Genomic DNA, 22,522 nt, shown 5'->3' with positions numbered 1-22,522 from the left:
CATTGCATCAACTCCAGCGCTGTGATTCATGAGTTCAAACGACATCCATTCTCTCGGTATGCTCTCAAGCCAAATGCGGCAACAAGCTCCTGTGTTAGGGTTTCCTTATCACCACACTCAGATCAACACTGGGTAGAAGCGTGGAAATTGCAAAGCAATCAAAAGCACCATATGATGTACAAGATGCATTGTTCCTTGTTTCAAAATTGTTTCCTACCTCTAAACGAAGGCCTTAATTATATTCAGACCCTAGACTGCGACAAGACATCCTGCAGGGGATCCACACCCCTAAAAGAAGACAGCAGGGACTGCTGAAATTTTCTTATTCAGGTGCAGCAATTCCTAGCTCGGCATACTATAATCACAACAATCTACACCCTACTCTGACGGTGCTCAATTCTCTTGCAACACCTGCAGGACTTGTTTTGCAGTGGGACGGCTGTATGGGTCCTCCCTGACGCAGTCGAAGAACAGCTGGCGGATCTGCTCCGGAGCCTCTTCAGGTGTGATGTCGCGCATGTGGCGGAGATGCGGCTGATCGAGAGTGCACACCTCCCACAGCAGCACACCAAAGGAGAAGATGTCCGACGCTGTGGTCACCTGCAATCAACAAAGCAAAACCTCCATAACATATCCACTTAATACACGGGGAGTCTTCCTTGGCATTCCTCTTGGATAGACATATGAATCAAACATCTGCTGCGCAAAAACCCAGTGAGTGCCAGAGAGACTCACAGGGTGAGAGCCCAGGAGCAGCTCTGTGGCAGCCCAGGAGAAGGTGCCCATCCCAGAGCAGGAGTTGGCGAAGGACTTGCTCAGCATCAAGGACAGGCCCACGTCGGCCAGCTTGGCATCTCCCTTCTTCAGCAGCACATTGGCTGACTTCACATCCTGCGCACCCAGCTCACTAGCATCAGCAACAAGCGCCCCTGAAATGTGTGATACTGTAAAAAGAAGCTACCACATGCACATGATGGTGATAGGATTAGAACATCAAGCAAGAGACAAGGAAGAGAGCACTCACCAGGTGGACAATGTCATGTTTGTGGAGGTAGATGAGCGCCTTGGCCACACACATCAGAATGTAGCGACCCCTGCAAAGGCACCATCATTACTGAGGCACTCTCTCATGGGCGCTTTGAACGTACGGCCCAACATCACAGTGCAAAGATGTGCCAATGCAGACAGTAGTGGGCCAGGGGACTCACTGGTTGTAGTAGTGGACTTCCTTGTTGGCATCGTCCGGCATCAGCAGCGCGCTCATCAGGCTTGTGTCCATAAGCTCCGTCATCAGGCAGATCCTGCCAACCTGATGCGCAGCACAACGTCACATCAGCTGGCCGAACTTCACACACCTGCTCTCTCCATGCAACCCTGATGACATTGCGTACCAGATAAGGTTATTGGTGATGCATGCTGCAGGAAGAACTCACCTCATCCTTGCACACGCCCATGAAGTTGACAATGTGGGGGTGCCGGCAGGCCTTCAGGATGGCACACTCCTGCCGGAAGGCTTCCTCCGACTTGGCGTCATTGATCCGATTGAGTTTCTTGACTGCAATGTCACAGTCCAGGTAGCTGGCTTTGTACACCTGCAGCCAATAGCCTGCCTCAGGACATGGGAATGCACCTCAAAAGCTTTCACTGCTGACCAAGGATCCCAGGTGTTGCATTGTTACAAGTAGCCAATATGGAGTGGAATGACGGTGTCAGCAATGGTTGCTATAAAGTTTCAAGGCGAGACACTGACATGAAAAGGCCCACCTCGCCAAAAGATCCCTCGCCAAGGAGCACCTTCTTGCCATATTCCTCGCAGAACACGATGTCATTGTAGTCATTCAGCGCCTGCAGCACCTCCGGCAGGAACGGCGACTTCCGTGACAGTGTTTTGCGCATCGTTCGCCCTGCAGGCAGCGGCGGCGGCTGCGGTTGCTCACCTTCAGCGCCATCGTGCTCATTCTCCTCATCCTGCAAGAGCCATGAGATGTTTAGTCATGGCAACGCATACCTGAAGTATGAAATGAATGCAGACGTATTGAGGCATTTAGCATGCAAGCCCTCTGATATGGTGGTACTTACACTTCCCCCGGTCTGCGCTGCTGCAAGGAACTAGGGACAAGAAGATTGTACCTGTAATGCGGCAGACAGCCTGGGTTGGAGGGGCAGGGGCCCAACATGCGGCACCTCAGCATCATGCAACTCAGGGGCACTTGCTTCCATATGCTCATCCTCACTGCCACACCCATTCTCCTGCACAAAACAAAGCACAGTTCAGCCCACTTTTGGAATCCTGACACGCTGCACCGAGTTGCCAGCGAGATTGGCAAGTGGCCGAGACAAACGCAGAAAAAGGATGTCATCCATATTGATTTTGAGGGCAGGCAGCATTATGGTGGGGTGAGCACCTGGCTGATAGCATTTGGGAGGGGAGGGATGCGCGCTGGCATGCTCTTCAGGCCAGCCTGGAACTCCTCATCTGCCATGCACACCATCTGCCTGGAAGATGAGCTGGTGAGCAGCTCTGAAGGGCCGGCTGCCCCTGAGTCACGAGCCAGCAACGAGCCGCGACCCGGTATCCTGCTCTCCTCCATGTATGAATGGTCTGCGAATGGACTCCCTAGCGGCTGCACCTGCACCAGTGCCATGAAAAGTACTCAAAACTGATGTCACCAAGGAGAGGGCATGACTGCTGGGCTAAAGTACCCAGCCATGCAGATGCTCTGGTGCAATGGGACACTTACCGCAATGAAGCCTCTGGCACGCGCTGTTGAGCAGATGGGGTGCGCCTGGCTGCTCGATCGTGGAGCCGCAGAGAACCGTGACGCCTCTGGAACTGTCACATTCCTGAGATTTTCCCCAGCTGATGCTGCACTGACTGAAGGAGAACCCGAAGAAGAGCCCGCTGCGTGGCCGTTCATCTCGGAGGCCGTGCTTCCGCTGGTACCCACTGCATCTGTGCTGCCCTGAAGCCTGCGGTAGGCTGTGTCCAGGTGCTCCAGCCATACCCTCCCATCCCTTGGGGCTGCAGGGATTGCCTCAGCCGATTGGGCAGCTGCCATTGCTGCAGGCTCCGAAGCACTGTGATTGGCACCCTCTGAAGGCAAACCTGAAAGCGCGCTGGTCAAGGATGCCTCTGCGCTGCTAGAGAGCTCTGCACTGGTCAAGGCTGCTGCGTGGGCATGCGGCATGCTGTGACTGGCCTGCGCAGCATCCGCCAGGATGCACTCCTCCTGGACTGCAGCAAAGGGGGAGGGAGGTGTGGGGAACGATGGAGGCCGGGCTGAGTGCTGGCTGACTGCTGGAAGTGCTGAGACCGCCTGAAGGTCGTCTGAGGAACTCTGCACGCCCCGGGACACAGACGAAATGGCGGTGCTCATCTCTGATGCCCTATCCTCAAAGATGGGCTCGTTCTGGAGGGAGCTGGGCTGGGGCGACAGAGTCTGGTCTGACTGACGAGGGACGGACAGCGCCTCCTGTGGGGCCTCCCGGGACGGCTGTGACGATGCATGGCTGGAGGCTGACACTTGCGGGCGAGGGCTGTCGGTCTGTGTGCTGGTGGAGGTGTGCGTTGGAAGGACCGGCGCCTGCTCCGTCTACACCCCAAACAGCCAATCCTCAGCAGGCCACATGTAATTCAATCTGATCCAGACCTAGCAAAAACAGCAGCAGCAGCAGCAGCGGCGGCACATGTAGCTACCATGAACATCTTGATAGGCTGCAGCTTGGGCTCGCAGCACTGTGCCAGTACTATCCTGCTTACCTGCTGCCACCCTGGTATGACGCGATGTCTATCCTGAGCAGACTCTGCTGCAGCAGCGCCATGAGGCTCGTGCACGAGGATTGGGGGCTCTGTCAGGCTGGCAATGCTGCTGCGACGCGAGACAGTGTCACTGTCCTCTGCAGTCACATAGCCTGGCTCTCCGACGGAGCCGGCGCGATCCTTCTCCTTGCCTCCCACCCTCTTGAGCATCTTGTCCAGGGCCTTCTGCAGTGAGAACTGCCTGGGGGACTGGCCCGTGGAGGTCTCTCCTGCAGACCAACATTATCCTGTCAAATCTTGAACCAGTACAGGCTCGAAATTATCACATCTTGCAAGCTACTACATCTAACAAATGACAGCTACGGCAGACATGTTTTGCTTGTGAATGTCTCTTACCATTGCTCGCACCATCAGCGCTGTCCAGCGGCAACACTGGCACAGGGGTCGCGTCACCGGTGACACGCGACTTTCTGGGCTTCTGCAGCTTGTTCATCAGCCTGCTCAGCGATGCACTGGCCCCGGCTGATGACAGAGGTTGCGCCTGATCCCCACCTGTCACAAAGCATCATAGCATGAGCAAGTTTCTCACCTCCAGAGACAGCATGACTGCTACAAAACCGAGGTGAGAGCGCTCGAGCGCAATAACATTTGGGATATGCACTGTTTGAAGGGGCAAGCACTGCTCACCGCTTGCATGGGCAGGCAGGGGTGGCAGGCTATTTGACTGGGAAGCGCCGTCCAGCGAGGCGCTAGGCCACGTGACATCAGAAGTGGAGGATGCTTCCTGGAATGGACACATCAACTTTAGATATGATTGGGAGAACACACCAAGCAGGCATCAATATACTTGCCACAGTTCCTTGTATCACACCTGGAGAGTGGTGTACTGCAACTTCAGGAGCACCTCTCCTCCCCAGGCAGAGCCCTTCCCAGCACGGGCGGGCTGCAGGGCCACTCGCTGGTCCCAGGATTGTCCACCCTGCTGCTCCCAGCCAGGCAAGGAAATGCTGCCTCGCGCTATCTCGTCATGCGCCGAGATCTTGCTGTACTTTCGCACCTGCAACCAAGACACAACTTCCATGTAGAACAGAAGCAAAGGTGCAAGCTAGATGGATGTGTTAGCAAAGCTTTCGAATCCTCCAAGATGTGCCTGGCTTGAACACTTACGCTGATAAGGAGTTCATGGGTGTCTGGCTGCAACTCAAGACGCAACACCTCTTGCCAGTTGGGGTTCCGCCCGCCACCTGGATCAGCAGCCCCGTGTGAAAAAATTTCAACTTCAACTCCTCAGCATTAATATCGCCCCTCTGCCAAATCAAACCAACAAACATCATGGGTATGCGCTCACCATATGCTTTCTTGGTCTTGGCAGTGCTGTTGCCCAGCTGGAGAGCCAAGTACGAGTCCATTTTCACTGCGACACAGACAAGAGAGATTGGGACATGCAAGAGGTAATCATGAAGGGGTGAAAACAGCACCGGAGAACGGACGGGTTTTGCTCAAGGTGCTGTGTTCCCGCAATCTTTGCACGCCTCGAACAACGGTATTTTCTGTGCCTAGATTGCCATCGCATAAACATGAAACCAGACACATTGACGCACCTCCAAACCCCCGCATTACTTCTATATCTGGGAGCTGAATGGCTCCCACAGCAAGGACTTCGAGCACTGCCTTGGCCATTGGTGCGCGCTTCACAGCTTGTCGGCCGGTCACCCAAGTACTGTCCCCATTTTATATGCAATAAAGCTGCAAAGGTTGTCTTGCTATATACAAGATACGCATGATTTGTGCAGGGTTCCTTGGCACAAAGGCATGCGTCGATGGTCGCCTTAGGCTTATCAAGCACTGATCCTAGGACTCAATGCCCTCCAGTCACAGGGTCTGCATCATTGGATTGGCATTTGTTGGACACGCCGATGGGGCAATTATCTTCTTGTGCGGCAAAGTATCTGTGAAAGGTGGATCGATGACGTGTACTTTACTGATGATCGGTCGCCGACGGCGACGAAACTGTTGGGCTTCTTTTGCCCAGGCCCGCCGCCTGCACGTCAAAGCTGCAGGTTAAAGTTGCCTACCGGTCGATTACCCGGTCTGGCCCTGCTGCTAAACAACTGTCAAGATGCCTTCCGCAAACAGACTTTCCAAGAAGGAGGAGGTGGGCTCCTCGTTGTGCAATCTGCTCTTTGGCCTAGTTTGTGACAGGCATTGGTGAAGGGGGGCACTTTATTGCTATCACATGAAACCGTTGAGAGTATTCATCTGCGGCCGTGTTTGCCTGATCGGCTGGGTGTGTTACTGGTTCTGGGGTGGCAACTGCTAACCATCTTTGCTATGCTGTGCAGTACGATGAGAAGCTGTGTGGGCTTCTCGACGGCTACGACAAGTGCTTCGTCGTCCATGCTGACAACGTCGGCTCCAGGCAGTTCATGGACATCCGCAGGGTGAGACCTAGATTTCTTGGAATGTCTGTTCCCTGTGCTATTTATTGATACGCATGCAAAGTTTGTACGCTCACAATACACACATGCTCATATTTAATTGCGACTATCCACAGGGTCTGCGCGATGTGGGCGACAGCATTGTGCTGATGGGCAAGAACACCATGATGAAGAGGTCCATCCGCCTTTACTGTGAGAAAACCGGAGATGACAAGTGGCCTGCCCTGCTGGACCACCTGGTCGGTAATGTCGGCCTCATCTTCACCAAGGCCGACCTGGCTGAGGTAATTCTCCACCATTCCATCTCCTCAAATTCCACTTTGTTGCTGAGCAGAAGTGATATATTTGTGTGCGCATTCTAAGACACTGTCCTGTTGTGTGCAGCTGAGGGATGAGATTGAGAAGTACAAGGTCGGTGCGCCTGCGCGTGTGGGTCTTGTGGCCCCCAACAGTGTGGTGGTGCCTGCCGGTAACACTGGGCTGGACCCCTCTCAGACCTCTTTCTTCCAGGCAAGCAGCCAAGCCCCCTCCCAGTCAGTGCCACCGTGTTCAAGTGCATCATGATGCCTGGCAGATGCTGCATGCCAGGCTTTGCTGATGTCATGGGGAGCCTGGCATAATGATACCATCTGGTCAGATTGCGCCATGGTGCCTGATGTCGCCTGTGCTCTGTCGTGCAGGCCCTCAACATCCCCACCAAGATTAACAGGGGTACCGTGGAAATTGTGTCGGACGTCCACCTGATCAAGGCGAGTGAGAAGGTCGGAGGCTCTGAGGCCACCCTGCTGTCCAAGCTGGGCATCAAGCCCTTCTCGTACGGCCTCGTCCTCCTCAAGGTGAGCTCTCCCAGAGCGTTTGCCACATCCCTAAATCGCTGACCGTACACGCAACTGTCCTCATGATCCATTCCAGATCAATGCCCCCTTCTGCTGTGTATCTGAAATGGCGCGGCAGCATTTCTGGGAGTGCCCTAACACTATGGAACTGGCTTTCAGGCCGCTTGCTGCACCTTGAGTCCTTATGCTCGCCTCTGCAGTCCGCTGCTACAGTTGCTATACCCATGATCATGGGATCTACTGGGCCTCATGTAAGATGCTCTATGGTGGGTGCACAGGTGTTTGAGGACGGCGCGATGTACGACCCCAAGGTGCTGGACATCAAGGACGAGGACCTGATGGACAGTGTGATGACGGCCATCACGCGCATCGCCGCGGCCTCCCTGGAACTGGGCTACCCCACCCTCGCCTCCATCCCCCACTCCGTCATCAACGGCTACAAGAACGTCCTTGCCATCTCCGTTGCCACCGACTACGACTTCCCCCTCGCCGAGAAGGTGCCTGCCCTTGTGATATAAGTGGTGTCCAAGTCCTTAGTGCCACTGTTGCAAGCAAGATGCAATTTTCACGTGGATTCATGGCATGCTCTGCGGGTGTGCTGATCTGTGGGTGGTGCATTGCGGCAGGTCAAGGCCTTCCTGGCGGACCCTTCTGCCTTTGTGGTGGAGGCTGCCCCCGCTGCTGGCGGCGGCGGCGCTGCCGAGGAGAAGGCTGAGGCCAAGCCGGTTGAGGAGGAGGAGGAAGAGGAGGAGGAGGTGAGCTCTTCCCTTCTCCGTCTACATGAAACTTGATTGCATGATCGGATGACTTGGCAGTTGCAGGGTTGCTGTTGATTTCATGCATTCTGGCTGGCTTCTTATGTTGTTTCTGCTGTGTTTGCAGGACATGGGCTTCTCCCTCTTCGACTAGGCCAGAGACATGGAGGGCACGAGGAAGCATAAGGCAGGCTTCTGAAAACAGGCTTCTCCTGCATGTATTGCTTCTTTGTTGCTCTGCATGTTGTGTCAGCCGGAGGTCCTCTTAATGCCCTGTCATGTAAAGGTGCTATCTTGCAATGCGTATTATATACACGCTGTACGATATATGATATCGGTCAAGTAGAGTTCCCAAATACAAGGATTGTGCTGACATCAAATTGCATGGAGTCACAACATAGTCAGAGTGCATAGATTTTCACCACCTTGCAGACATGAAATGCTCTTACATCATGTACAGACATGTCAGTCCCTATGGGAGCAGCTAAAGCCATTGCAGCAAAGCCAGCCAAAATAGCAGCAAAGCAGAGAGGCGTATCTTGTCCTTATGCCTCTGATAATAGTCAAGATGTCTGGTCAAAAGTAGTCACTCAGGGCGTCGCACCCGTGCACACACGTCAAAAAAAGTGAACGCCGCTGTTGCCTTGATAGTACAATTTTCCTGGTATCTCTGATAGCCAGGTCTAAGAAGGACTGTAGACAACACTCTCTAGTCGTTGGAATGCTATAAGACAGGATCTCACAGCCACAATGAAACAGACTCCCTGAGGGCCGCGACAGGAACCAGAGTGCCACTGCTAGTCCAGGCCTAGTCGAAGTGATTCTCTCTGTCGGCCTCCGGCTCAATGTCTTCACTGGTTGAGAAGTCCAGGAAGTGCTTGGGGCGGTGGATCTCGTGGTAGAACTCCTTGGGATTGGCCAGGCGCAGCCCATACTTCATCGTGGGCTGGTGCTTGACGCCCTGGAAGTTGAAGTTCCAGCTGCCCACGTCCGGCACCATGTAGAAGCCCATGAACCTGCGCACATCATCCCCTCTTCAGCACCCCTCTCAACAACACCCTTGTTGACACTGCCCACATACAAAACAAAGCACTTCTGTCTTTTGTGATAGATATCTGCTACACAGCTATGCTCTCTGCTAAAGTGCCAAGGTCACGCTACCCAACCATGCACATGAGTAATTGATTATACGGAGTGTGGGCCGCACCTGTCGGAGAGGAGCATCTGGACCTTCTCGTAGTGGTTGGGACTGTAGCCGACGGGGTTGGCCAGGTCGCCCTTGTTGGTGCGGCCCCACTCATAGCCGCCGGGCGTCAGCTTGTAGGCGGTCAGCGAGCAGGAGCCCGGCGTGAAGGAGGCCGTGATCACCACGCAGCGCTCGCCGTCCCAGCTCTTGTTCGCCTCCAGCATCTTGGCGTGCATCGTCACATCCTGCATGCATGCACGCCCTACCCCTCAGCACGCCCAAACTACTCGATAGTTTATCATCCTGACACCCTTCCCGTCTCCCATCACACCTCTTTCCTTGTCACCATTAACGGCACAGCAATGGTATCTCAGATGGTCCCCAAATATTCTCGAGACAACGTCCGGCATGGTGTACAAAAGCATGTCAAAAGCAAATGCAGGGGTGGTGCACCTGGGCGGACATCTGGAGGAGCTCGTTGGGCTGGGTGTGGAGCCAGCCCAGGGGCTCCAGGTCGCGCAGGTAGTCATGCTCCGGCAGCGCGGCCGGCAGGTTCACCTGCTGGTGGCTGCCGTACTGCGGCACCATCACCACCGCCCGGATCTCCTTCACCTGCAGCCCCGCAACTTCCAACCTCACTTCACATATCCATGCCAACCAAGACATAATACCACGCTTACCACACATTCGCACAACAGTCTAAAGTACCCAGAGCAAATGAAGAGCGTCTAGAATGGCAATGCGGCCACATGAAACATTTGCTTTGCAACAAGCTTGGCGAGGACAGGATCAGGGGTGGGGAGTTAAGGGCGTGCCTGCGGGTTGTCAGGCGGGGAGACGCCGTAGATGAAGGCGGCGATCTGGGTGCGCAGGTCGGCGATGCAGATGAACTTCTTGAGCACGTTCTTGGGCATGACGTAGGTGAAGCCCGTCTCGCGGATGTCCTCGCTGTTCACGTAGATGTGGTTGACGCGCAGGTGCAGGTTGGTGGCCGAGATGGCGCGCACGCGCCAGTCCGTCTTGGACCCAAACATCTGCTGCTCGTACGGCGACGACGACGTCACGATCAGCTTGTCACCGTGCACGTTCTGCGCGCACATGCCGGCACATGTCAACACATGATACGATACCATACAACACCAACCCTGCTGGGCCGATGTTCCAGCACATGCAGAAGATCCTGGCCCCCAGCCTCAAATGAAGCCTTGCGCACAGTACATGATCAAATTAAGCAAACAAAACGGAGTCGAGCATGCAAAGGAGCAATCAAGGCAGCACATGCAGGCACCTGCGTCTCGGTGGTGACGGCGGTCATCTGGGTGCCGGCGGCGGCCTGCTTCTCGATCTCGGCGATCTGCTGGCGCTGCATGGAGGGCGGCGTGATCTCCGCGCCCAGGATGATGTCGCGGATCTCACTCTGCGTCAGCGCGCCCACGTTGACGTTGTTCTTCTTGCTGTAGTCCGCCAGGATCAGGTCCTTCAGAGCAATCTCCACCTGGCGCAGCCACAGCAAGTACACGGTCAACCATCGATGCAGCATCGTTGAAGTCCAACAGACCCTCTGCCCATTGTTCAGCAGTGTCAAAGCATGCACAGATAATGTCTACTCCGAAAGACCATTACAGCTTCATGAAAGCATGCACACAGAGTATCCCAAGGTGCACGCTTCCCGGTCCAGAGGCGAGCAATCACTGGGTAAAAAGACGGCAAGGGGTGCAGTGAGGCGCACCTTGATCCACTGCTCATCGGTGAGGGTGGGCCAGACGTGGTGGGGCTCGGTGATGATGGACTTGTCGGGGCGCAGCAGCATGCGCGCCTTGTCCACGTTCACGTGCAGCGCGCGCAGGATGAGGATGAGGCGCGAGAAGGCGGTGTAGGAGGAGATGGTCTTGAGCCAGTCGTCGTAGATGTTGAACAGCACCATCTGCGGCTCGTTGGCCTTCAGGATCAGGTCCCCAAACTTCTCCACCTGCGCGCAGCCACAGTCCACAACTCAGCATTCCCTTCAGATTGCACTATCCTACTCCCTAAGTTCCATGCTAAGAGTAGCGGGCTGGTTGGTTGTAGCATCGACATTGCATGATGTTCACTTGCAAGGCAGCCACCTCCCTCATTCCTGGCGCTTGCTTTGCCTGCACTCTGCTTCTCCAGATGACAAGCAACACGCTACGGGGCACTGGACAAGGGACCAGGAGAAGGAGATTCAAAGGGGCACCTTGAGGGCGGCCTGGAAGGGCAGCTGCAGCTCGGAGCCGGTGATGACGATGTTGGGGAAATCGAGCAGGTGGACCTCGAGGGGGTCCAGCATGCCCTTGCGCGAAACGATGATGCGCTTGGGCTGCTCCTCAACCGGCAGCGACCGCACCAGCGCAGCCACCTGCCATGTCACCACGCACACACGTTACTTTGCTGACCTTAACAACTCCGCCACGTCAGATGCACCTGGCAAAGGCAGGACCAGCAAGCATTTTACTGTGTCTAATATTCACTGCAGCAACCCCCTGACTATAGCAATCCGGCGCAAAACATGCATAAAGCCCAGGCAGGACGAGTTGGCGCTCTTTTCAAATTCTTCTTGCCATTTTGGCTTGAAGAGTCAATCCACTTGAGCAGAGCAGTGGAAAGGTAAGGGACCAGGAGAAGGGTGAGCGCACCTCTTCGGCGGTCTTCCACTTGGCGAGCTGGCCGAGGCGCTTCTGGCCGGCCCAGACGGAGGTGTGGATGATCTTGAGGAAGAGCTGCCCCGTGCGCGGGTTGAAGATGAAGATGGCGCCGTTGATGGGCTTGGTGGTCAGGTTGCCCTCAAACGTCTTGTGGATCGTCACCCGGTACACGTTCGTGTCGTCCACAAACCAGATGATCTGCGTATGCAGCCGGGCACCTCAGTGGCTGAGCAACCCTGCCACCTCCACTAACTCTACCCCTTCTAAAGAGCAGCAAACAATGCGCAGAACAGGCATAACACATGCTTGCATAGAGGTGCACTGGTGCAACAGTTAGACCTCACTTACAATAGAGGAATTATTGACCAATTTTCAGCCAGCAAAGAGAGCATGTAGCGGTTGGAAGAATGGCAGAGGGGTGCATACCTGGTTGGAGAAGAGCTCGCCGTAGTTCTGGGAGGAGAGATAGGGCTCAGTGGGCTCGGAGGAGTAGAGCTGGAGGCCCTTGCGGATGCGCTCGCGCAGGACGTACAGCGCCGGGTTGGCCTTCATGATCTTGGCCATCGCCTGGATGATCAGCGGCTTGACGCCCTCAAACCAGTTCCCAAACGCGCTGTGCAGGTTGTACGCCAGGTCGATGCCAATCATCACCCCTGCACATCCGCACACCCTTGTTTAAAATTGAAACTTTGCATAATAGAATTCCAGTACTTTGCTGCATGACCGCAAGCTGCAATCTTGGGAGCCTGGCATGCAAAAGCTTTCAACACAACAAGCAAGAACGTCTGCAAGAATGGCTCCGACATGGGCTTCTGGCACGCATACATGCATACAGAGGCGGCAAAGAACAAGTGCAGGTCGGGGGCCACACCAGTGGGGGAGGGGTAGATGGACATGTTGTCGGTGGTGTAGTCGAGGAACTTGGCGCGCGTGTAGCGCTCAACGTCGTGGGAGTCGTAGTCGCCCCAGCGCAGCTGCACGTCCACCCAGTACTTGTTGCTGGGCTTCTGGTCCATCATGTCGTTCGTGTCCGCCATCAAGCTGCGCGCACCAGACCCTCTCAACTCATAATCTAGAGCAATGACATGGATGCACAGACTTCATATTGGCTGCACAGAAGCAGCTCATGTTGGCTACACACAAGCAGTAGAGAAGCAGGACATCTAAACATTACGGCAGCTGGGAACAACAGAGGAATGCACATAGCGCTCACAAGGTGATAGTGTGCAGACCTGGGCTTGGACATGGGCCATCTGTAGGCGGCGAAGAGCAGGATGTCTGCGCAGGAGGAGTTCATCTTGTACGACTTGCGCGGGTGGATGGTCTCCTTCTGCACAGTCTCGATCTCCAGCGCGTCCAGCTCCTGGTCAAACACCTGACACCTGTACAGCAGGAAGCAGGCACATCTCAAACCTGCGTGCAGCATGTGCTTGCTTGCTTGCTTGCTTGCTTGAAAGACACTGTGTGGTAACTCTTATGTTGAGCCTGTAAATAAGAAGAACGTCTGCACCAAAGCCTGTCAGTGAGAAGAGCACTGGGTAGATATGAGCCACTTACAAGTCCATGACGACGGACTCGTGCACCTTCTGCCACAGATGCGCCCTGCAAGCAGCAACACAAGCAGCGTCAGCCAAATGACTCAGCAGCACAGTCCGAAGCGCAGCAAGCCTATCACACACAAAGCACCTGAACTGCTTTGAAAAGGAAGGAGATCTGCATAGAAGAGGGAGGTGGGCAACTCACCTGAAGATCTGGATGAGGGAGATCTTGAGCGTGGGGATCTTCCCGTGCATGAATATGCCGGTGAGGTCGAGCTGCACCTGGAAGCCCACATACACATTCGCGCGGTTGATGGTGGGCGACCACCACAGCGTGAAGCGGCGGTTGGGGATCTGATTCAGCCCGGAGCGCTGCGCGTTGGTGAGCTTCTTGTACTTCATGCTCTCCTCAAAGCCGCTGGCCTTCTCCCAGAACAGGCCCTCCCAGGTGGGGAAGTAGGTGCCCTTGAACAGGGTGTGCTCCAGGATACCCTGTGTAAAGGACCAGCCATGGGTCAGTATATGGCGATAGCAGCAGCTAAGTGTAGCCTTTTTAATATCACACAACTCTGACGCACGACATGCAGACCGCATGCAACGTTGGTCCAGCATAGTGAATTTCATTGTCGCAAAAGTGATCTACGAGAGCAGGAGAGGCATGCACTCACCTCAACACCACCAAGCGCCTGGATGACATCTGTCCTGTAGTTGTTCAGATTCCTGCACACCACACCAACACAGGTAAGCAACACACAATTCACCTAATTGTCATGCCAATCATGCTACACATAGAGCCCTTACATGGCCAGAGGGAACGGTGGAGAAGAGTGCTCAAGCTTGGCCAGCTACGCCAACAGAGGTATGCTGCTCTGCTAGTATCTGAAGGAAACAGGGAATATTTCTGGGGAGGCAGGGCAGTGCGAATGGGTGGGGGCTGACCAGAGTTTGCCGTCGTGGCGCTGGTGGGTCCACCAGAAGGGGTTCTGCTTGAGCAGCTGGTACTGCTTGAAGTCGGTGCGCACGCGCCAGCCCTTGTCGTACGCCAGAGTGTGGCGGTCCTTAGAGAACAGCGTGTTGATGCGCGGGATGCCCCGGTCCCAGCTGTCCTCCAGATCCTGCGCACAGTCACCATACACGCAGCCGGTCAACACCTCTGTGACCTTCAAATAAACATCCCTCTAGTGCAGTTGCCCCAAGGAGGCTCCATGCGCTGAACAACCTATGGGTAAATTGATCAGCTCAAGCATCTCCTGCACAACGGTGGTGCAAAGCAGGACATGCAGCCTGCAACAAGTTCTTACACAAACCCTCCAAGAGTTCTGCAGTCTTCTTCTGAAAACCCTCCCTAATAACAAAGCCCGCAGCCAGGTTGTGAAAAAAGCAAGAGAGCATACGCGAGGTAGTGCACCTCGAGGGTGAGGCGGCGGTTCTGGGCCTGGGCCTCCTGGCGCTTGAGCGCGTACTCGGCCCACACGCGCTGGCTGTCGGTGAACTCGGCCTCCCAGGGCATGATGTAGCGGTACAGGTTGGGGATGAGCTGGTCCTCCTCGTGGCTCATGCCAGCCCGGAAGTGGGTGATGCCCAGGTCGGTCTGCTGGCTGTAGCGCAGGTCGGACTGGGGGATCAGGATGTGGCCCATGGATAGCATGCCCAGGCCGCCAATCTCCTTGGGCGAGTAGAAAATGACCGGCGGGAACCGCGAGGGCATCTTCGAGTTCAGCCCAATCTTGATGCGCTGCGCACCACAAAACACGACAACCACTCAGTGAAAGCACCCGTAATCCTCCTGAGCACCCAATCATCCAGCAGCTTCCACACTAAGCTTGAATCTCTCCATGGTCAGCACAGCGCAAGCCTGCTTTGAATGAAAGCTGCAGAAACAGCATGCATGGGCATGGCAAGGCTGACACACTTGACATTTACCATAGCATTAAGATTGGAGTGGCAGGCAATGGAGGCAGGCATGGCAGATGGATGCTCACGGTCTGGATCTTGTTCTCGCACTTGACGAGCAGGTCCAGCAGCTCCTGGGTGTGCACGGTGGCCTCGCGGAAGTACGTCATCAGCCCAATCAGCGCCGTGTTCCACTTGTTGGCCACCTTTGTGAACGTCGTCGACCCCGAAGACATCAGGACCTGCGCAACAGTTGCACCGCGTGTGAGGCCATGTCCAGGCTGTCTGCCCCAGCAGCCCAAAGCATGATGAGGCCGCAACACAGCAGATGAGAAGATGGGGCTATAGGCTGCTCCAGGGGAAGGATGCATGCAAGCTGGACAGATGAAGTAAAGTCAGGGGAACAGGCTACAGACCTGGCGGATGCGGTTCTCGAAGCTCTTGAGGGCCTCATCGTCGACGCGCAGGAAGGCCTGGGCCGTGCGCTCCTTGGTGGCCTCGTTCTGCAGGCTCCACACGCCGTCCTTGTTGGCAAAGCCCTCCGCCACCATGCGGATCTTGGGCAGGATCCGAACCTGTCCATGCATTTCACCATACATCAGCGAAGGATTTTTTACTTCAGAAAAAACCACATGAGATACACTCCAATGGTGCCCCATACGTGCACTGCATGCTTGCATGAGTTTGCCTCACCACCCTTTTAAGACAGCTGAGAAAAAAGATTCAGACAGCTGAGAAAAAAGATTCAGATAGATTTTGCAAGGAGCACAAGAAGTAGGCGGGTGAGTCAGCGCACCTCAAACCCGGACATGGAGAAGAGGAGGTTGGGATTGTCCTGGGAGTAGACGGAGACGAGGGAGTTGTTCCAGTCAAGGGTGGTCAGCGAGCGCGGCAGCCGGTTCTTCATGTCCCAGAAGGTGGCGCGGCCCAGGTTGACGTCATGCTTCATGAGCCGCATGCGCGCATCGCGCGGCCAGCACTTCTTGTTGTTGTAGCCCACGATGTTCTCGTTGTTGGGGTCCGGGTGCTCCGTCAGGAAGCGCTGGATCAGGTCCTTCGCCTCGTCCGCGCTGAAGCGGAACAGGATGTGGATCTGCACCAAAGCATTGCCCAGTGAGTACTCAGTTCCTAAGATATCAGATGCAGGATAGCCATGTGCTCTTACATGTGCCACTGGCAGAAAGGGAAGACATGCTGAAAAGTTGAGCGCCTTCCACATGCAGGCAGGACAGGATCCATTAGAATCGGGGCGCAGCACACCTTGTTCACGTAGCGCGAGTACAGGCGGATGGGGTGCCGCGTCTCCGTGCGGGTGTCCCGGAACGTCAAGAACTCGTTGGGGATCTGCAGACAAATGCTCTCCAGTCAGCTTCAAGTCCACCATGTCACAACATGCATGCTGAAGAACAAGCAAGCACGCTTTATTAAATTGCATACTAACAATGGCCGCTAAATTGGAAGGGCAAATGCGAGCGAGACCGTACCTGCGGGGGGCCAGCAATCTCGGAGGCGCGTGTGAGCCCCAGCATGAGCAGGTCCAGCACAAGGCCGTAGTACTGGACAATGAAGGAGGCGAACTGGAGGCCGCGGATGAGGCCGTACGCGTTGGTGTGCGCCATGTCCTTGTAGGCAATCACCACGTTGTTCTTGGCCGTCATGTAGTCCGCGATGTTGTGGTCCAGGATCAGGCGCAGCAGCCTGTTCAGCAGCGTCAGGTCCACCTGGCATAGCACATGCCAGCAACTCAGCACTGTCTGCATGCATGCAATAAATGGAGCAAAAGCAAATATTGCATCCCAAGTACCTGGACCTCAGTGCCTGGTAGAAGCTCCAGCTATGTGGTGAGCGATTAATAAATCTTGAATACAGCATAAGCACGAGGCACACCTTCTCGAACATCTTCTCCAGCTCGGACTGCATCATGACCACGCACTCTCCATTGCTGGTGTCCCAGATGTCCGCCAGGTTGTTGATGCCCTGGCACCTGTTGACCACAACCCAAGTCAGTCCAAACAATCTTCATTGCTTTCATCGTACTCAGTATGTATGGTCCCAAATATACCAATTTTAGAGTGGCAGGCATGTGTCGTCCTTACAGTGGCCACCAGTGACAGCATCTCTCAAGCAAGCAGGCAATGGCTGCCGCAAAACGAAGCGACGGGGTGCGCACCACTTGTAGACGAGCAGCGGCGGCGGCTCGGAGTCAGCGGGCTTGACCCAGTTGGGGAAAAGGTGGCGCTTGTCCGCCTCGTACCACAGGTACTGGTCCAGGTAGGAGTCAGTGATCTTCTCCAGCGGCTCGATCTCATACACCGGGATCAGGTGGCTGCGCAGCACGGAAAATGGGCGTCAAGGAATGCGCACACACATCACTGCCTGGGATTAGAAGGAGCAGAGTGGACTGGGAAGAGCACCAATTAAAGTGTGACGATGCAGGAAGAAAAGACAGAAGAGCCCACCTGTACAGGTCCATGAACTCGATGGAGACCTCCTTGAAGGTGCGCTGCGTGAGCAGGTGCCGCTTGATGCGGGACAGCGCCTCGTGGGGGTTGTCATATGCCTACACAGCCAAAACACAACCTCAACCCCTGCACCCTCAGGCAAGAGCAGGCACGATCATCATGGATAAGCCAAACTGGTAAAGTGCAGGACGTAGGAATGTCCCGGTATGTCCTGGGCAAAGCTGGCGAACAAGGCCCCCACCTGCTCGACAAGCCCAAGCTCCTCGCGCTGCTGCTGGTTGAGGCGCACGGCCACGGTGTACTGCTCCTTGAGGCGCTCCAGGGCCAGGATGAGCAGCTTGGTGTCGTGCTTGTAGGACAGCGGCGGGAACTGGATGGGGCTGAACTTGCGTGACTCCAGCCAGTGCACCGTTGTTGTGTAGATCGCCACTGCCTCCTCAGGTGTCACATATGGACCGTCCTGCAAAGCACAACCGCACACTCAGACACAGTTGCCCAGCGCCACTGCAAGTGCATCTTCATGCCACAAGACTGTAGACTGGGGAGCAGATGCTCACAATATGATGCTGCTGATTGGTGTTTCAAGAAGGACCAGGCACAGATGAGACCGCGCAGACACAGTCCTCTTCAGGCCCCTGCAAGGGTCTCCGCAAGAGACCATGCCCTTCAAATACTGGATATTTTCTGCAGACGCGGAAATCAGGAGTCTTGCAGGGCTCAGATGTGCACCTTGAGGTAGTTGTGCTGGCGCTCCTGCTCGGCCTTGAGGTAGAGGCGGGTGAGGCGGCCCAGGTTCTTGCGGCACACGGTCTTGTCGACGGTGGCGCCGCGGCGGATGCGCTCGCGGTTGTAGTGCGCCACGTTGGTCCACCAGTCCGCCTTCTGCTTCACGTAGCGCAGAATCATGTTCTCAATCGGCGCCGGCAGCCCCGGCACCTTCCAAGGGATGTTTGCCTTCCTGCAGCCACCACCAACACAGCGCCATCAATGCCTTGTATGGACAGGTCAGGGACAGTAATTCATTCGTTGCAAACTTTGATGCAAACAACCTGGAGTAAAAACATGTATGTTCCGAAATACAACACATCCACAGCAACAGGAAGGTTTAAATGAGGAAGGGGGTCTCACCAGCACCGCCATGCCTCAGAGAGATGCTGCAGGATGGTGCGCGCCTTGTTCTGCTTCACACCCTCGGGCATCATGTCCAGGATGTCGTGCTGCAAGTACCAACACAACAGTTTCAACACCCCTGCTCCTCAAATGTGTAAGGAACTCAGCAGGAAAAGTGTGGACGAGTCCAGGTGCAGGCAGGCGTGCATGCATCTAGAAGAAAAAGGCAGCATGGTGGCGCACCATGACGGCAGCGCGCAGCTCCAGATCAAAGTGGGACTCGATGCGCTGCTTGGTGACGGTCTTGGCAACGCCCTTGGACTGGCGCCCCTCGAACTGGCGCGCCAGCAGGTTGCCCAGCCAGCGCTCCAGCAGGGGCACGATGCCACGCAGGAAGAAGAGCCACACGCGCCACATGGGCGCCCAGAAGCCCACGCCGGGGCCCTTGCCCACGGGGCCCGTGTTGAACCGGTAGTACACCAGGTGCTTCAAGTCCTGCAGGAACATCATTCCTAGTTTAATAATTCATGCACCTCACAGGCATTATACGAGTACTGGCAAGCCAGAATGGTTTGTTCAATGAGCAGGCCACCTCTGCAAACTCGCCCACTGAACCAGTGAGCAGGGATGAGATAACAGCATGAGCAGGAAGGACGTAAAGAAAGCACAGCGCACCTTGCACATGCGGATCTGGCGCATGAGCTTGTACTTGTACCGGTACATGCCGGTCAGCTGGCCCACGTGTGAGAAGGTGTACTGCAGGCCGTCTGCCAGCTGGAACGCGTCCACATTGCCCAGCCGAAACTGCACCATGAAAGAAGATGATTCAATGAGGCAATATGATGACTAACAACAACAAGATTAGCATATACAAACACAGCACATTGCCTGGATATGGTCCACGCCCTGCAGGGCTTCCATGGGGAGATAGCTGATGGTGTGACATGTCAAGCAACAGCACACTGTCCGGACATTAAACATGCCATGCCGGGCTTAGAGAAAGAGAAGGCTGGTACTAGAGATGCTGACCTGGACATTGGCATCCACGACCAGCTTGGTGAGACGCAGGATCTCACGGCACAGGTGGAAGGCGTTGCCGAAGCGAGACTTCTTGCGCTCCTTGGTGGTCAGCGTCTTCACGGGCTTCAAGTTGAAGTTGTAGTCCAGGTGGAGGTAGTTGAGGTTCTTGCGGTGGATCAGCAGGTTCAGCATGTTGTAGCCCTGCCTGCACACCTGCAGCCACAAAGAGATCTTTGCTCAGTCTCTACAAAAAACTTCCTCACCGCTTTCTCTGCATTACCATATACAGCTAGAAATGCCTCTTGCATCAGCAGCACTGCCTGATGAGACATCATAAACCAATGGCCAGGAAACAGATTACCTGCAGCCCAGCCTCCACCCAGTCCAGCTCCGTGCTCTGGAAGAACTTAGTCGCGCGTAGTGCCTTGAACAGGCTCTTCTTCTTCATGTTCTTCGGCGGCCGGTGGTGAAGCTTGTTGAGCACAAACAGCTTCAGCAGCTTCTGGTAGCTCACGCGCACCTTCACCGGGTTGTTCTGCGCGCGCAAAGCACACAGAAATCAGAAACGCTTTATTCCCATCGCATCTGTTGGGCCAAGGCAACATTGTTTTAACTATGAACCTTGGTTTAACAATAAACCCATCAAGAACTGTCAGGCCTTTTGCATCAGGCCTTTACCAAGGCTACAGAGGGCCATGGCCACACCTGTGGGCAGTGCTCGTGGAACCAGGAGTTGACGAGCGGGATGTCCACAGCGCGCCTGGTGAGCCCCGAGCGCTTGTTGAAGGGGTGCGGCGCCCACAGCAGCGCGATGCCCTGCGCTGTGTTGTCCGTGTACAGCGGCGTCTCCTCCAGGAACGGGTTCACGTCTGCGCACGCACATTGAGCCACGATCTCGCCCCACACCATAAGCTCACACACAATCTTCAAATCAAAGATGCCCAGTGCAGCAGCTTGCCTGTCACCAGAAAACTTTGCTCTAGACACCAAGTGGAATCAGCAAAGGCAGCGAGTTGCAAGACAGTGAGGTCTGCATGTAAAGCAGCCAGGAGTAATGGGGGTGTGCCACTCACCCTCTGGGAGGGTGAATGCGTCCTCCTCATCGTCGTCCAGGGCCTCTGTGCCGGTGGGGGCGTCGGACTTGTAGAAGGCGATGGGGTGGATGAGGGGGTCGTAGTAGAAGGCCGGCAGGTCGGGGTCCTCCATCTTGATGTACATGACCATGGGGTAGTGGTACGGGCTCAGCCGCACCTTGCGCGGCCGGTTGTTGTACAGGTACGGAAACGCCACCTGCATGCCCAACAACATGACTCTCACAAGTCTGCTAAGATCACTGAGCAGCTTATCAAAAACAACACCGAGGGGATCCATCAGGGCTGGGCTGCAATAAAAGCTGGACAGCGCCCTACACAGAGCAAAACTCACTCGGCAGCTCGTCAAGAGGTGTGACCCAAGCAACCAAACTCTTCAGCTCCTTGAGCAGACTGCTCAGAATGCATGCGGCCTCGATTGTGACCAAGGACTTGCACGCCGGTACTCACCTTGTATTCGGTGCGGATTGGGGAGCGGATGATGAGCTTGTTGATGTCGTTGAACTCATTCCAGTCCTCGTCGCGCGTGTCCATGTCCCGGAACAGCGGCTCAAACTTGGGCCCGCCGGGGATGGCCATGTTCAGCGACTTGGCCGTGATGAACGCGTTTGTATTGAAGAGGTAGAAGTAGTTCTGGTCCGTCAGGTCGCTCAGCAGCTGGCCTCCCAGCCGGTAAAGCGCAGACATCACCGGCAGCGGCAGCCGCCACCGCCGGTAGCTTGCCCCGTTGACAAACTTGGTGTACTGCAGCGGCTTGTCATCATAGAACCACTCGTACACCGCCGCATCCTCCTCCTCATCCAGCTCCAGCTCAATGGCCTCCAGCGGCTCGACATCCTGTACAAGGAATAGCACTCATTCAGCTCCAGTGTGCTTGCTCAGAATGCAGAATATCCGCTATAAACTCCCCGCGCCTTCCTGTCTGAGCAGCAGTGCTGCTCTGAGCACAAGCAGGACCTAGCGATCCTTGATCAAGGTGTTGGCGGCGCAGGAGTCTAATGTCGCACCAGCAAGTTGTCTGCATAGTCGAGGGGCGGCTCCTCGTCGTCAAACGGCGGAAACCGCATCCGCTTGAAGTGCCGCCTGTCGCGCTTCTCGCGCCGCATCATGATCCACATGGTGCCCCACTGCGCGATGTAGACCGGCTCGATGACGCGAGGGATCTCATCCACGAAGCTGATCGCGCCCGTGATGTGGTACAGCACCTTCACGTGCTTCACCTGCTCCCAACAAGCATTCCATGAAGTAAGTAATGAGCACATCAGAGCTCACATTCATGAACAACTTCTTAGTATACTGGCAAGCAAGCATCAGGAGTAGAGCTCTCCCGGAATTACAGGATTGGACAGGAAATTCACCTGCTGCCACGGCATGGGCATGTTCTCCAGCAGCTTGTACACAGCATGCGGCACAAACTTGAGCGCTCCCAGATACACCCGCTTGTCGTGGCGGAACTTTCTGGAAGACATGTCACCATGATCCTGCAGATATGAATAGCAAACTGCGTCAGGATCTCCATACGCGGGCACACCTAGCAAAGTCTAGCAGCAAAGCACTCACGTTCGATGACTTTGCAGCATAGTAGTAGCGTAAGTGGCAGCTGCCTCACTCACCCTGATGATCTTCCTGACGTGCTCAGGAGGCATATCCTCCTTCTGCGCCTCCACAAACCCAAACTTCCGCTTCTCCCCATACCTCTTGGAATTGAGCTGCTGCCACTTCCTCGCCTGGACACACATGCTTGCTAAGCATCAACTAATTACATACAAT

The 22,522-nt window shown here is 55.3% G+C and overlaps 3 protein-coding genes across 3 annotated transcripts; 1 reads left to right on the top strand and 2 right to left on the bottom strand.

Annotated features, from left to right (window-relative positions):
• Positions 1 to 393: 393 nt before the first annotated feature.
• COCSUDRAFT_61738 (hypothetical protein) lies at positions 394 to 5,440 on the bottom strand (the record flags this gene model as incomplete). Its single annotated transcript, XM_005650023.1, has 16 exons — positions 394 to 600; positions 736 to 891; positions 1,025 to 1,094; positions 1,209 to 1,309; positions 1,434 to 1,592; positions 1,765 to 1,968; positions 2,131 to 2,250; positions 2,406 to 2,630; positions 2,742 to 3,593; positions 3,761 to 4,029; positions 4,169 to 4,312; positions 4,448 to 4,544; positions 4,632 to 4,817; positions 4,928 to 5,004; positions 5,109 to 5,174; positions 5,362 to 5,440. 16 exons carry the CDS (start codon positions 5,438 to 5,440, stop codon positions 394 to 396), a joined length of 3,012 nt encoding a protein of 1,003 aa, XP_005650080.1.
• Positions 5,441 to 5,819: 379 nt separating this feature from the next.
• COCSUDRAFT_52908 (hypothetical protein) lies at positions 5,820 to 8,148 on the top strand. Its single transcript, XM_005650022.1, has 8 exons — positions 5,820 to 5,915; positions 6,103 to 6,201; positions 6,315 to 6,482; positions 6,583 to 6,708; positions 6,879 to 7,034; positions 7,313 to 7,531; positions 7,661 to 7,789; positions 7,917 to 8,148. The coding sequence occupies exons 1-8, from the start codon at positions 5,880 to 5,882 to the stop codon at positions 7,941 to 7,943; spliced, it is 960 nt and encodes a 319-aa protein (XP_005650079.1). The 5' UTR covers positions 5,820 to 5,879; the 3' UTR covers positions 7,944 to 8,148.
• Positions 8,149 to 8,217: 69 nt separating this feature from the next.
• Positions 8,218 to 22,491, bottom strand: COCSUDRAFT_28085 (splicing factor, component of the U5 snRNP and of the spliceosome; the record flags this gene model as incomplete). Its single annotated transcript, XM_005650021.1, has 37 exons — positions 8,218 to 8,805; positions 8,997 to 9,220; positions 9,429 to 9,587; positions 9,791 to 10,063; positions 10,264 to 10,470; positions 10,705 to 10,944; positions 11,191 to 11,352; positions 11,630 to 11,836; positions 12,065 to 12,291; positions 12,510 to 12,679; positions 12,871 to 13,020; positions 13,196 to 13,240; positions 13,382 to 13,668; positions 13,845 to 13,896; positions 14,116 to 14,291; positions 14,585 to 14,911; positions 15,159 to 15,311; positions 15,486 to 15,644; positions 15,866 to 16,162; positions 16,330 to 16,413; positions 16,554 to 16,790; positions 16,957 to 17,053; positions 17,240 to 17,395; positions 17,529 to 17,629; positions 17,773 to 17,991; positions 18,261 to 18,489; positions 18,660 to 18,748; positions 18,885 to 19,136; positions 19,317 to 19,445; positions 19,671 to 19,874; positions 20,023 to 20,196; positions 20,367 to 20,530; positions 20,735 to 20,951; positions 21,203 to 21,589; positions 21,760 to 21,975; positions 22,111 to 22,233; positions 22,366 to 22,491. The coding sequence occupies 37 exons, from the start codon at positions 22,489 to 22,491 to the stop codon at positions 8,598 to 8,600; spliced, it is 6,927 nt and encodes a 2,308-aa protein (XP_005650078.1). The 3' UTR covers positions 8,218 to 8,597.
• Positions 22,492 to 22,522: the final 31 nt, after the last annotated feature.

Source organism: Coccomyxa subellipsoidea, assembly GCF_000258705.1.
Source record: "Coccomyxa subellipsoidea C-169, whole genome shotgun sequence".
NCBI classification, from domain to species: Eukaryota; Viridiplantae; Chlorophyta; class Trebouxiophyceae; family Coccomyxaceae; genus Coccomyxa; species Coccomyxa subellipsoidea.
The sequence above is the reverse complement of the archived record's forward strand: the minus strand, read 5'-3'. Positions and strand labels throughout refer to the sequence as shown.